The sequence below is a fragment of the Euphorbia lathyris genome, chromosome 1 (assembly GCF_963576675.1).
Source record: "Euphorbia lathyris chromosome 1, ddEupLath1.1, whole genome shotgun sequence".
NCBI classification, from domain to species: Eukaryota; Viridiplantae; Streptophyta; class Magnoliopsida; order Malpighiales; family Euphorbiaceae; genus Euphorbia; species Euphorbia lathyris.
In genome coordinates, this window is record NC_088910.1 from 136,105,660 (window position 1) to 136,121,272 (window position 15,613).

General features: G+C 29.7%; 1 protein-coding gene across 2 annotated transcripts; it reads right to left on the reverse strand.

Annotated features, from left to right (window-relative positions):
* Window positions 1-11,287: 11,287 nt before the first annotated feature.
* On the reverse strand, window positions 11,288-14,832 carry LOC136211080 (probable protein phosphatase 2C 8). 2 transcript variants are annotated; one of them, XM_066002600.1, is made up of 4 exons: window positions 14,025-14,832; window positions 13,032-13,073; window positions 12,344-12,455; window positions 11,288-11,755 (listed from the first exon to the last, which is right to left on the reverse strand). In XM_066002600.1, the coding sequence occupies exons 1-4, from the start codon at window positions 14,592-14,594 to the stop codon at window positions 11,457-11,459; spliced, it is 1,023 nt and encodes a 340-aa protein (XP_065858672.1). In that variant the 5' UTR covers window positions 14,595-14,832; the 3' UTR covers window positions 11,288-11,456. The 2 variants fall into 2 exon arrangements, with proteins under 2 accessions (XP_065858672.1, XP_065858673.1); XM_066002601.1 differs by lacking the exon at window positions 13,032-13,073 and having other exon boundaries at window positions 14,025-14,824.
* Window positions 14,833-15,613: the final 781 nt, after the last annotated feature.

Genomic DNA, 15,613 nt, shown 5'->3' on the forward strand with positions numbered 1-15,613 from the left:
CTAGCAGATTATGTATTGATGTTTAAATTATGTTTACACATCTATTTTATACACACTTTTGAAGCTTACATCCTCTTAGACTGGGTTGGGCTGAATCGGGCTTTGAAAGGCTTCACCAATGCAGAGGAAAGGATTTAGTACAGTTCCTCAATGCTGAAGACCCCTGGAAGGAATTTGATGATTTTCCTAGAAAGATAGCTGGGTTGACCAGGTATCTGATGCAATTATGTATTGATGTTTAAATTATGTTTGTGATTATAGGTACAAGATATACGTTTAGGGGCTAAACTCCTTTTTTTTGCAAGATTCGTCTCTCCCTACTTTTTGAGACAAAATTTTGTCCTGGTTGACCTTGCAATTAAACAACTGCAGATACATCTTTTTTAGAAACTCGAATTATAGATGTATAATAAAGGAAAAGTACATGAAAGTAACGAATTCAAGGAGTTGATTTACAAATCGTGGTCGGTATGCGGGAGTAGCGAGCCTTTTTCCAGCGGATCGCTATCCGCTGGTAATCCGTCGGAGATGCCAAGTTCCGACGAATTTGTGCACATCACCGACGGATTTTTCTGTTCTGATCCGCATTTTTCTTGTAGGGGTGTATAAATTATAACCAACCCATCAATCCAGCCCAACCCAACCCAACCCAGCCCAATATATTCTACATTTTTAATTTATTTACTGGGTTGGGCTAAATTTAAAAATTAGTGAATAAAATTAGAATAATTAATTCATCCAATTCAAATTAATTTTATAACCCATTACTTAAATTTTATCCCTAAATCGTTCTTTCACTGCTTCCTTCTCTCTCTTAAATCGCCGTCCTCTTTCGCTTCTCTTAAATGGCGTCTGCTGTTTTCTTCGCTTATATCACGGTCTGCCTTTTCTCCTCTTAAATCACGGCCACCATTGAGATTACTACTGTTATTGAGCCGCCTCTTGTCAACGAACCTATTAAAAAACTCACGGTACTGATTTTCTTCCATTTTCTTATGGTTTTTCTCTGTTTGAGTTATGTTTGTTTGTTTTAAATGTATGTAATAAGACTGTTTTGGATGACAATAGAGCTCAAATTAGGTCCCTGTTTATAACGAACTGAGAAATTATAGTAATTTTGGGGATTATTGAGTCTAAAATTAGTTGAATTAAATTCTCCAGGAAGTATTTATGTGGATTAAACTTCAAAAGGATTTAGCGGGAGGACATGTTTAGGTCTGTCTCAGTTGACCCATTTCATTTGGTAAATTTGAGTTCTATGGATTTGAGTATCAATACATAGATGTGAGGTTGTAGTAGGATTCAACAGCCATTTCATGATGCCTCTTGATGTTTAATGTGCAATTTTTTGTTTGTATTGATTATCTCTAATTTTTAAGGATGTTTAGGTTAATTTTATGTAAGAAAATGTTTGAATTAAATTGGTGCTCTGTTTACATGGCTTGCTATTGTATGAAGTAATTTAAATATATATATATGGAATTTGTTAGGTTGGATTTAAAACTGATATTTGACATTGATGGTTTTAGATGGATGATCAAAGTACTGCATCAACGGCTACGAATAAGAATAAGAGATTTAAAAAATCGCATGTATGGGATCATTTTAGATTAGAAGAACGTGGGGATAGATTAAGGGCATTTTGCATATATTGTGATAAGAATTATGCATCTGATGGAACTCATGGTACTAGTAATCTATGGACTCATTTGAATCACCAATGTAATGAGTATCCTAATAGATGTAAGAGAAAGAAAAAGGGTGGGGAGATTGAAGAGGATGGGAAAGAGGATCGTTTTAGTCAAGAAGAAGCTTGCGGAAATGATCATAATAGATGAGTTGCCTTTTAGAACCGTAGAAGGGGAGGGATTCATAAGATATTCAGGATATCTAGAACCTAGATTCATAGTTCCATCTCGTGTTACTGTGGGTAGAGATTGTTTGAAACTTTATGAGAATGAGAAGATAAAACTAAAAAGTGTCTTAAGATCTCATCGTATATGTCTTACTACTGACACTTGGACATCAGTTCAAAATCTGAATTATATGTGTTTAACTGCTCATTGGATAGATAGAGAATGGAACTTGCATAAAAGGAATTTTTGTTTAGTTCCTAATCATAAGGGGGAAACAATTGGAAAGATGGTTGAGAGTTGCTTGCTAGAATGGGGAATAGATAACATTTTCACTCTTACCGTGGATAATGCAAGTTCTAATGATGGAGCAATTAGATATTTGAAGAAAGAAACTATGCATTGGAGAGATACAATCTTAGGATATGAGTTTATGCATGTGAGGTGTTGCGCTCACATATTAAACCTTGTAGTTAAGGAGGGTTTAGAAGATGTTCATGATTCTATTGTCAAAATTAGGAATGCAGTTAGATATGTGAGATCTTCTCCTGCTAGATCACAATCATTCAAAGCATGTGTAGAGAAACTCAAAATAGAACACAAGGGTCTCGTATGTCTTGATGTTGAGACTAGGTGGAACTCTACATACAAAATGTTGGAAGTGGCTGAAAAGTTTAAGAAAGCTTTTGGAAGGCTTGAATTGGATCCTAATTATCTTTCTTATTTTGATAAGTCTAAGAACATTGGTCCTCCTATAAAGGAAGATTGGGATATTGCTAGGGTGTTTGTGAAGTTTTTAAAACTTTTTTACACTGTGACATTGAGATTTTCAGGTTCATTATATGTCACATCAAATGCTTTTTTTCATGAGCTTATAGTATTGGTTGATAGATTAAACACTTTGATAAGAAGTAGTGATGCTTACTTGAGTTGTATGACTATAAAAATGAAGAAGAAGCTTGACAAATATTGGAAAAATGATGCAAATCTTAATTTTGTATTATTTGTTGCAGTTGTTTTAGACCCTCGCTTTAAGATGGGGTATGTGGGGTTTTGTTTTGATGAGGTTTATGGTGAATATAAAGGTAGGTTGATAAGAGATAGAGTGGAAGAAACATTATATAGATTATATGCTCATTATGAGTCTATGTGTTTTGGGGTGTATTCAAGTAGTCAAAATTCTGATGAATTGATTGTAGATGACATGGAAGATAATACTGTTCTTTCTTTTCAACAAAAGTACTCTAGGCATAGAAAAGGAGTACAAAAATTGGAGACCAAGTTAGAGGTTGCTAGATACTTGTCAGAAAGTTGTGAGGAAATTGATGAAAATTTTGATGTTTTAAGATGGTGGAAAAATAATGCTTCCAAATACCCAATGCTTTCTCAAGTAGCCAAGGATGTCTTAGCAATTCCCGTATCTACTATTGCATCTGAGTCTGCATTTAGCACAGGAGGTCGAATATTAGACCCTTTTAGGAGTTCATTGTCAGCTTTGATGGTTGAAGTATTAGTTTGTTGTCAAAATTGGTTGAAATCTACTCCTATTCCAATTGACCTCCAGGAAGCTATGGACACGGTGGAAATGTACGAGAAGCTCGAGTCAGGTATATTTGCATAAATAAATAAATTTGTCGTTGACTTTTAATTTTTTATGTTATGAAATTTAATTTTTTTGTATTTTTTTCAGAATTTGCCGAGTTATGTAAACCATCTATTCAAGAATAATCAATCTGATTGAGGTAATGGTACCTAAAATCTGATACTTCAATATAGTTGCAATACTATATTAAAAGTTTGTAGGTTGTTTATAATCTATTTTTTTATTTCTTTTATTTATTTATTTATTTTCTTTCTTTCTCGGGTGCAAGGCATAGCAACACATCCCGATGCGTTAGATGATTTGGATGTTACTACATTGTTGTTTGATGATGTTCTATTGAAAACTTTTTAATTTGATTTGGACTAATAGTTTTTACGTGTATGTTAATTGAAATTCAAGTGAACAAATTTATAAGTTTTTTTTTTTTGAAAAATTTGGAGTTATTATTTTAATTGATATTTTAGTTACAACTATTGTTTAGTTGATATATTAATTTAATAATGTTCATGCATTGGCTAAAAAAAGTCATAATAATTAATATTCTCAAAGATAGTTTTTTTTATCTATAGTTATCATTTTGAATTATTTGAATTAATATTCAACCCAACCCAACCCAACCCAACTCTTTTAATTTGAATATTTGATGGGTTGGGTTGGTTTTAACAACCAATCCATGAACTATTTATTTTAGTGGGTTGGGTTGGGTTGGGTTCCAAATACAAAAAAAAAAAAATATTCATTGTACACCCCTACTCGTAATGATGGACCAGACTCAAGCAAGATCCAACGAACTTTCATCTAAAAATATTAAATCCTAACTCAGCTTATTCCACTGTTAATTTAGATGGTTTTCAAATCGCAAATTCAACTCATATATGCTCTTCTACAAAAAAAAAAAATCTTATATTAAAATCAAAATTTATATTTAAAAAATAAATATTTAATATATAAATCTAATAATTAATTTTATTGGACATTCTATTTTAGTAAATTTCAAATAATATAAATTTAATAATTAACATTATTAAGACATGCCAAGTCCTTCTATTTTAATAAATTTCAACACGTAGAATATATAAATCTAATAATCAACGTTATTAGGACATGTTGAACCGTTATATTTTAATTAATCTCAACATCGTCTTAAAAATATGCAGATTTGACCAGACTGAACTAATATCAATTTTCTTTACCAAACCCGATCCATTAAATACTCATATAGACGGGCCAAGTGAGTAGCTACCCATGAGAAATTTTACTTTTACTATTTATAAACAGTTAGTTTAATTAATTGTCAATCTATTTGAATTACTAAATGGATTTATTAAATTTTAAATGGATTTACTAAATAGTACACAAATTAATTAATTATCAATCTATTTTCATTACTAAATGAATTTATTAAATTTTAAATGGATTTACTAAATAGCATATCAGATTTAATGTGTTGGCACGTATATACATCACAAGTATAATTAATCATTAATCTATTTAAATTTACGAATATATCATATTAAATTTGACTCTCGTCTTAAATTTGACTAACAAGACATGTATTGCATAACAAGTCACAAGTGTAAATTGATACACTTGTCTCAAATCAACTAAACACGTATTAGCACACACACACACCTTAGATTATAACAAAAGACACGTATTGACACACACCTATATTGACACACTTGTCTCAAATTAACAACACATGTATCAAACACGCACCTTAGATTAACAAAAGACATGTATTGACACAAACCTCAGATTAACAAAACACGTACACAAATATAGATTGACACGTCAAATTAGATTAACAAAAAACATGTATTGATACACACCTCAGATTAACAAAACACATATACAAGTGTATTGACACGTCAAATTAGATTAACAAAAGATACGTATTGACACACACCACATATTAACAAAACACATATACAAATGTAAATAGTGGTGGAACCAGGATTTCATACACCGAGAGCTAATTTTAACCCCGCGATTTGAAGTCATTTTTGAGAGTCCAGTCCATCAGGACAGATCAAAAAAAATTTGGCCTTAATAAAACTGTTTTTTTTAACGTGTTGACTAAAAAATTAGAAGTACCTAACATGAAAAACATAGACATATTTAATTTTTTACAGGTTCAACGCTAATTTCCTAAATTAAAACCTCTAAAACAAATATATTATTCTTTATAAAGTGAATATTTACATTGATATTTTGGTTAAATGAAAAAATTAAAATTAATTAATAATAATGATAAAAAAATAATAATTAAATTAGGTAATAATATCAATCTTTTTAAAAGGAAAAAAAAATTAAAGGAAAAAAATTACAATGAAATAATTACAATCGGATAAAAATACATTTTGAAGATTAAAAAAAAATTAAAATGTTAAGAATAAATTCTATCCTAGAACCACTTAATTGTGAAAAAACTCTTAACTACTAAAGTATAAAATTAAGATTCTATCCTAGAACCACTTAATTATGAAGAAACCTTAGCTACTCCAGTACAAACTTAATTTTGTGTTATACAATCCATCATACATTATAAATACTAATTTAACTATTCTAGAAATTACTCAAAACTGAACCATTATTCCTCAAAAAACTACCAAAAACCGAAAGACTCCAATCCCGAACTCTAAACTGTCTCCGCCCATAATGTAAATTAACATGTTAAATGTATGATCTAACTATTTTTTAGTATCCCTACTATAGAGGTTAAATCATGATTTATAAAATAAATCAATTATATTATTTATTTTATTTTCATATTTTACTAACATACACTATAAAACATAAAAATTGCAAAAGAAAAAATCAACCATTTAAAACTTATAATAATCAAAATTGGATGATATAAATTAAGTATAAAACTTAATATTTTTACATCAACCATATATATATATATATAAACAATCTTCTTGCTATATATATATTATATACATATATGGAAAAAACACACATAAATGATACAAACATAACTAACAAGAGAATGAACAGAAAATTGTTACATGTTTAAGGTTTTGAGTTGAACTACTATGACGCTGATATTATCTTTACTTCCACGAGCCATCGCTAATTCGGTTAGCATTGTCGCAGCTTCTGCGGCACAATTGTTTCCGCTAGATTCATAGTTCTTCAAATATCGTCGGCAAAAACATTTACCAACAACTTCACAAGCAAATTCATCGCTAATAGCATCCCATAACCCATCACTTGCTATTACAAGGAATTCATCCTTTTCGGTTTGATTAATTATTTTAACCTCCGGTTCTGATGTCACGTATGGCTTCATATTTCTATCTCCTACAAATAATTTATACAATTTTTTAGAAAAAATAAATTTATACAATTTTTTAGATAAAATAATAAAAAGACATCAAATTTATCGTATAAATCAATGGCGGAGCCATAAATTGCTATTTTGGATACTATAATTGAAGTAACCCTAGGTGTGAGGCTATATGTTCGTTTGGGGGAGAAATCGAGCTCAAGAAATAGTGAATAGCCTTATTTACAAAAATGTAAAACTCTCCAGGATTTTTAATTGTACTTATATTCATCACTGTAGGAATTGCGCATAATATTGAGAATGCTCATTAAATGAGTAATTCAATATGAGATCTCAGATTGAATCAGAATACCTATTCGATCCAAGATCTTGGAATTGAAAATACTATTTGGGGATTGTACAATTAAAGCACTCAAACCTTAAACCCAGGGCGGGAATCCGTCAAGGCTTTCAGGTGGTTAGGAAAGAGTGTTTGGAGTGCAAATGCAGTAGCTCAACACCCTATTTTCACGTGAAGGGAGTTTCCATTGAATCTAGATATCGGGATTCATTGGAAACTCCGTCCGCCGATCTTAAATAAAATACTAGTTTTTATTAGTTATACGATAATAGTAAATATAAAATACTACTTTCTGTAGTCTTAAATATTATACCTATCGATCTTGAAGTACCAAGCACATCAAGAATATGATTGACATTCCAATTCAAAATTCGTCCACCTGCAGTCGCTGCCTCTATTCTTTCTCGTTCATCTGCCCTATCAGGCTAAAAAAACATTAAAAAAAACAATTAGCATAATTTTAATTGGATTCTAAAAGTGATTTATTATAAAATTTCTAAAATAATCGAAAACCAGACTGGTTTTAAACTATTCAGATTGTACCACATCAGCACACTGCTGACATGTCGCAATCTCGATGATCCAAGACCAACAGTCAAACTTCTCGTTTGTTGACGCCTCAAGGATATTAAAACTACAATTTTACAATATACAATAAAACTAGATAAATTTATTATATCGAAACATTAAAAAGCTTAAATTAATAAATAAGGATTATAAATTGTATTTATAATCTCTAACAGAGAAAAAGGAAAAGCGTTCTTTAGACTTTGGGATGTACAATACATGACATGTACTGTATGACGCTATTAGATTTTTTTTAAAATCTAATACAAAGTCGAGTACGAAAACTCAAAAATACGGTTACATTATAAATTTGGAAATGATATTTGTAAAATAGTATAAAAAAAACATGTAAATAATAATAAAAAAAGATATAGATAATATATCCATAATTTTTTAAAAATTATAAGGATGTACCTGAAAAAAAATGAATATCAGAATAAAAAAATTAGTTGAATAAAAAATTAAATTGATAAATAAAACTCAAAAAGCTTGGAAATAAATTTTATTTATTTAGTATTTATTTCTCACATTAAAAAACAAGCATGTCAATAGAATGAATATTTAATTTAAATAATTGAAGACATAATTTGTCACACCCGACCCTAGACGACCCCAAACGGCATCGGGCATCAAATATAAAGATCACAATCAACACCTAAGAGTCTCCAAATTACTCAAATATCATAAATATCACACTTTTCAAAACTTCCTCTTAGATATATTATAAAATAAATCCATATTTCTACTACATTCAATAACCTCAACGTATTTACCAACTCCATTATATTACAATTAAATACTAAAGTTCTAATAATAATTCTAATAATAAGCAACCACTTCCGATCCTCGCCTAATCGGTTGGTAACCTTCTCTCTATCATGTACTTTCTCACCTAAAAACATTAAAACATTTAAAGAGGTGAGACAGAAATCTCAGTAAGCAATTATCACCTACATAAAATATTTATACTCAAAATAGTTATATCTATAGTTTAATTTTCAAAATGCATCATATAAAATTCATATTCTTAAAAACGTACACTTTATGGATTAAACCATAATAAAATACTCAAAATAGTACTTATTCTCAAAATACCAATCATAGTCAAAACGCAAATCACTGCATTAAATTACTTAAGATAAAACTCGTGCTCAAAATAGCTATATACATTTATTTGGTTAAAATCACAACTATACAAAATAAATAGGTTTGCAATTAACCATTTACTAAAATCAACCGTAAATCAATAAACACTTCATAAACCGTATTTCAATAAATATTTCATAAATCGTATTTCGATAAATACTTCATAAATCGTATTTCGATAAATACTTCATAAACTGTATCTCAATAAATATTTCACAAACCGTATCCATCCGAGAGATAATCCCCGTATGTATCAATCCCCACAATATAATAGAATCGAGATATCTCATAATTTGCATATCCCGCATGGTCTTACTCAACACTTCTTTGCCATACCCGATAGGTCTTTCAACTGTGTACACATGCCGTATTTCTCACTAAATACGGACTTTAATTAAAGCCACCTATTCGGATCACTCTTGATGGATACTAAAAATATTATTTCATAAAATTATAACATGCTCAAATCTTTTTTCACAATCAAATTTCATAATTATTTCATAACCATAAATCATTTGGCCTCCACAAAAGAACCACAATTATTCAAATATTCTCTAAAAATTGCTCAAAATACAAAATCATTTAAAATCAAATACTCCTTTAATATAACTAAAATCAGAAATATATATATATGTAAATATATATATATAACTCATAAATCAATATCAAAGAGTTTTCCAAATACTTTTCTTCAAATCAATTCTTTAAAATATCAAATCTTACACAACTATTAATCAAATATACTAAATTCATCAAAACAAAACCCAAATCATATATACATAAATATATATTATAGGTTGAAATTGATATGCAAATACATATATAATTACTTGAACTTAACTTTAAGCCCATGTTAAAAACCAAATCATAAAAACTCTAATTAATCAAATGCATGGCAAAAATCCCAACAAAAATTTGATTTTCTGGAAAATATAGAGTTATATATACCTATATATACATAAAGGGTAGTTGATAGTTACTTACTTTAGCCATAATTGAGGGAAAAACACATTAAAACCTCAAATCCACCACTATAATCTGCCTAGGTCGTACCTCATGTAGGATTCTCCAAATCAAAATCACACCGACCACAATGTATATTAAGATATCTAGAACCTACTGTAACAAAATCAGCTCGATCAGACGGTTCAATCTCTAGATATCAAGGTTTGATCAAAGCTAGGTGATTTGAGTTAATGGAGAGAAAAATGGAGATGAAAAAGAATGATAATTTGTTTTTTTGATTTTCTTTTGTTCTTCTTGTTATCCGAAATAATATATGGAAATTGTGAATTGATGTTCCCAATAAGGAAAAATTTTCCTTTTGGTCCCTCTAAACTTTAACTTCTTTTAAAACTTACCTTAGACTTTTAATTTTACACCTAAAACATAAAATTGGCCTCCAAACTGTATCCACAATATCCAATTAACTCTCCAATCAATAAATAAATATAATATAACATAATATTATGATATAATAACTAAAATAAGGGACACGGATGTGACATAATTTATGAAATTCTAAAAAAATTTCCTCGCCACTTTTTAAGTACCTTCCGATATAATGGAGAGAAGAATGAGTGTAATACTATTTTCTGCATATTTGAAGAGAACAAACATTAATTATATTTTTTTTATTGAATTTTCATACTATATTGAAGATGAGAAGAAATTTTACAATATTTCGAAAGTATATGCTCCCACGGATAGAAGTGACAATTTTATACATTATCCGAAATGACAAATTTATACACACATGTAACTCAACCCGAATTTAATGGATTAATCATTGATACACACTGCTAACTAAAATTTAAAATATTTAAAATTATTATTATATTCTTTCGATACAAATAACATCTCAATATAGATAATAAAAGTACATTTTAACTAAACATAATATAAAAAGATCATGGAGTTCGTTGAATAAATTTTGAATTATAATATATTTTTAAATATTTTATAATAATAATAAATTACAATTGTCACGTATATGAACACATGAACATGATTAAAATCTTTATTTTTACGTGTTATTCTTAATAAAAAAAATATAATATAATTACACGTGACATATGATATAAACAAAGAGTTTGATAAATATTTTAAAAAAATTTATAATTTATATATATATATAAATATCTATCATTCGAACGAAATTAACACTAATTCGATTCAATTAATACAAAATATTTTTTAAATTAAATTAGAGTTAATTCAATTTACTTTATTACCCTTAATTTTTTTAAGGAGCACATACACCAAATTTTTATAACGAACATATAAATCGAAAATATTCAAAAAATTAAAGCAATTTTAATGAAAAGTGATATAGAACCTTATGATCATTTGATTATAATGTAATAACATGATTTATAAAAATAAATCAATTACATTATTTGTTTTATTTTCATATTTTACACCATATAATCACTATAAAACATAAAAATTGCTAAAAGAAATCAACTATTTAAAGCTTACAATAATCAAAATTGGATGATATAAATTAAGTATAAAACTTAATATTTTTACATCAACCATATATATAAAAAAAAAACACTATCTTCTTGCTATATATTATATACATATATGAAAAAAGAAACACACATAAATGATACAAACATAACTAACAAGAAATTTGTTACAAATTTGTCACATGTTTAAAGTTTTGAGTTCAACTACTATGACGCTGATATTATCTTTACTTCCACGAGCCATCGCTAATTCAGTTAGCATTGCTGCAGCTTCTGCTGCACAATTGTTTCCGCTAGATTCATAGTTCTTCAAATATCGTCGGCAAAAACATTTACCGACAACTTCACAAGCAAATTCATCGCTAATAGCATCCCATAACCCATCACTTGCTATTACAAGGAATTCATCCTTTTCGGTTTGATTAATTATTTTAACCTCCGGTTCTGATGTCACGTATGGCTTCATATTTCTATCTCCTACAAATAATTTATACAATTTTTTAGAAAAAATAATAAAAAGACATCAAATTTATCGTATACGTCAATGGCGGAGCCATAAATTACTATTTTGGATACTATAATCGAAGTAACCCCAGGCGTGAGGCTATATGTTCGTTTGGGTAAGAAATCGAGCTCAAGAAATAGTGAATAGCCTTATTTACACAAATGTAAAACTCACCAGGAATTTTAATTGCACTTATATTCATCACTGTAGGAATTGCACATAATATTGAGAATGCTCATTAAATGAGCAATTCAATATGAGATCTCGGATTGAATCAGAATACCTATTCGATCCAAGATCTTGGAATTAAAAATACTATTTGGGGATTGTACAATTAAAGCACCCAGACCTTAAACCGTCAAGGCTGTACTATTCTTCACAGGGTGAAGTCAAGTGGTTAGAAAAGAGTGTTTGGAGTGCAAATGCAGTAACTCAACACCCTATTTTCACGCGGAGGGAGTTCCAATGAATCTAGATATCGGGATTCATTGGAAACTCCGTCCGCCGATCTTAAATAAAATACTAGTTTTTATTAGAGTGATACGATCTTAAATAAATACCTATCGATCTTGAAGTACCAAGCACATCAAGGACATGATTGACATTCCAGTTCAAAATTCGTCCACCTGCAGCCGCTGCCTCTATTCTTTCTCGTTCATCTGCCCTATCAGGCTAAAAAACATTAAAAAAAACAATTAGCATAATTTTAATTGGATTCTAAAAGTGATTTGTTGCAAAATTTCCAAAATAATCAAAGACCAAACTGGTTTTAAACTATTCAGATCGTACCACATCAGCACACTACTGACATGTCGCAATCTCGATGATCCAAGACCAACAGTCAAACTTCTCGTTTTGTTGAAGCCTTAAGGATATTAAAACTACAATTTTACAATATACAATAAAAATGGATAAATTTATTGGATAGACACATTAAAAAGCTTTAGTTAATAGATAAGGATTATAAAAACATGTAAATAATAAAAAAAAAGATATAGATATTATATCCATAATTTTTAAAAAATTATAAGGATCTACTTGAAAATTTTATGAATATCAGAATTAAAAAAGTTACCTAAATAAAAAATTTAAAATGATAAATAAAACTAAGCATTAAATTATTTTATTGTAGTTATTTATTTCTGACATTAAAAAATAAGCATTTCAAAAGAATGAATATTTAATTTAAATAATTAAAGACATAATTTATGAAATTCTAAAAAAATTTCCTCGCCACTTTTTAAGTACCTTCCGATATAATGGAGAGGAAAATGAGTGTAATACTATTTTCTGCATATTTGAAGAGAACAAACATTAATTATATTTTTTTATTGAACTTTCATACTATATTAAAAACGAGAAGAAATTTTACCGTATTCCGAAAATATATGCTCTCAAGGGTAGAAGTGACAATTTTATACACACGTCGAACTCAACCCGAATTTAATGGATTAATCATTCATACATAAAATAAAGTTGACTGCTAACTGAAATTTAAAAATATTATTATATTCTTTCGATATATTAAATAACATCTTAATATAGATAATAATAAAAAATCTCCATTTTCGTATCTTTTTACATTTCATCCTTAATAAAAGTACATTTTAAGGAAACATAATATAAATAGATTATAATAATATATTTTTAAATACTTTATAATAATAAAAAATTTACAATTGTCACTTATATGAACACGATTAAAATCTTTATTTTTACGTGTTATTTTTAATAAAAAAAATAGTATAATTACATGCGATTATAAGTGATAAAATAAAATATACACAAATTATTCCGTTTGATAAATAAATTTTATATCAAATTTTGGAAAAAATACATAAATCTTTTTTTTCTTTTTCTTTGGAGAAAATAGTGAATATATTAAGAAGAGTCAACAAACAGCAAATACAAAATAAAATTCAGAAAGACAGGACCGCACTCCATTAGTTCGGATAAAGAATAACTTACACGAGCGATAGCATTAGCAAGAGACATGAATCTTTAAAAAAACATTATAATATATATATATATATATATATCATCACTTTTATTCTATAAAATTCGAACATGATACGAAATTAACACTAATTCGGTTCAATTAACACAATATTTTTAAGTTAGATTAGAGTTAGATTCAATTTACTTTATTACCCTTAATTTTTTAAGGAACACATACACTGAATTTTTATAACGAAAATATTCAAAAAATTAAAGTCATTTTAACGAAAAATGATATAGAACCTCATGATCATTTGATAAAGGTGTCGCGACACCGGATCGACTTAAAACCGCCCGAGAATCTCCACAATTTGCCACCACCACCTCCTCCTTCCCCACCAACACCACCAGAGCGGTCGAACCCATCGTCGTTCTATCCGACCAATCCACGGCCAGATCCACATCATTCCCGCCGCCGGCGACCTCCTCATCCATTTTTTTAAAACAACTCATCATCACTTTCTCCCAATAACTCACCCCCTTCTCAATCTCCTCCCCGGGTTTCCCGTTCTCCACCTCCTCCGCCACCTCCTCCGCCACGAGCCGATGCATCCTATCGCGACAAGCATTCGACACCTTATCTCCGCCATACCCGTCGTACACCGCGAAGAAATCGTACACGTCCAGCTCACCGACAACATATCCCGGAGCCACTGTGACTGCGTCCTCCATCGCTCTCTGTTTACCGATCACCGACATAAAACCGTGGGAGACGCAGTTTGTTCCGACGGATTTCATCGATTTCGGCGGTAAAATGTCCTGACGGCGGAAGCGCCGCTGAGAAGGGTGAATCGGATTCACTACTGTTGTCATCGGAATTTTTGGGATCTGATTCGGAATTAGGGTTCGGAATTTGATTGGAATTCCGTCTGCATTTTCTGTCTGAATCGTTACATGAAAGCTCCGAAGAAGTCGAATTCCTCCGGGACGGGGTTTAGGTTTTTAGTGTAGAGAAAAAATTGTTGTCGGGGGGAGGAGATTTAAATAAAGAAGGCCAACTGTAAATCGGCGGGGTGGAGTTTCCAAGGGAGACGTGGACGGCGGCGATGAAGGCGTGCACGTGGCGTCAGGATCTGATCATGAGTGTACTTTTTGTGGGTATATTGGCGGCAGAGGTTCTAGAATACTCGGTAGTGGATAGGAATAAAAAGAGTCAAATAAGGCTTTTTTCGGTGTTAAAATTTTGAAAATGATGAACAAACAAATTCCACAATTATCATTTTTCAAAACATAATAATAATAAAAAATCAAACAATTATCATTTAAATAAATCTTTCAAAATAATTTAAATCGGTCAACAAACAAACTATACAATTATCGTATCAGTAGTGGTCACCCGGATCCTGAATGACTAAATGAATTTAGTTATTAACCGATAGATCTAGGTTCATTATAATCCTACGGTGGATACACAAAGCATTATAGGATGTAAATTTAATGAGTTTAGATCTAATGGTTTGGTCATTCAGAATCCAGATGAACGCTACTGATTATCATATTAATTATTTAATTTGTAATTCAAGTGGATGATGCTGGAGTAAATAGTTTGAGTAAGAAACGGTCCTAAGCGATAAAGAATTTTTTAGGATAAAATTAGAGATTTGAGTCTCTTCATAGGTTTTACTATAATAGTGGTGTTTAGTAAAAAGATGTTTGAAATAGATTATTCGATCCAAAAAATACTAATTTTGAAAAAGTTGGTTTTAAAAACTTTTTCAATTAGCTTATTGCTATATCTCTTTTGAATGACATTTTTATCCCTAAGTACTACCCTTTAACCCAAAATAAATGTTTTATCATGTCATTATTTATCCTTTTACACAAACAGTTAT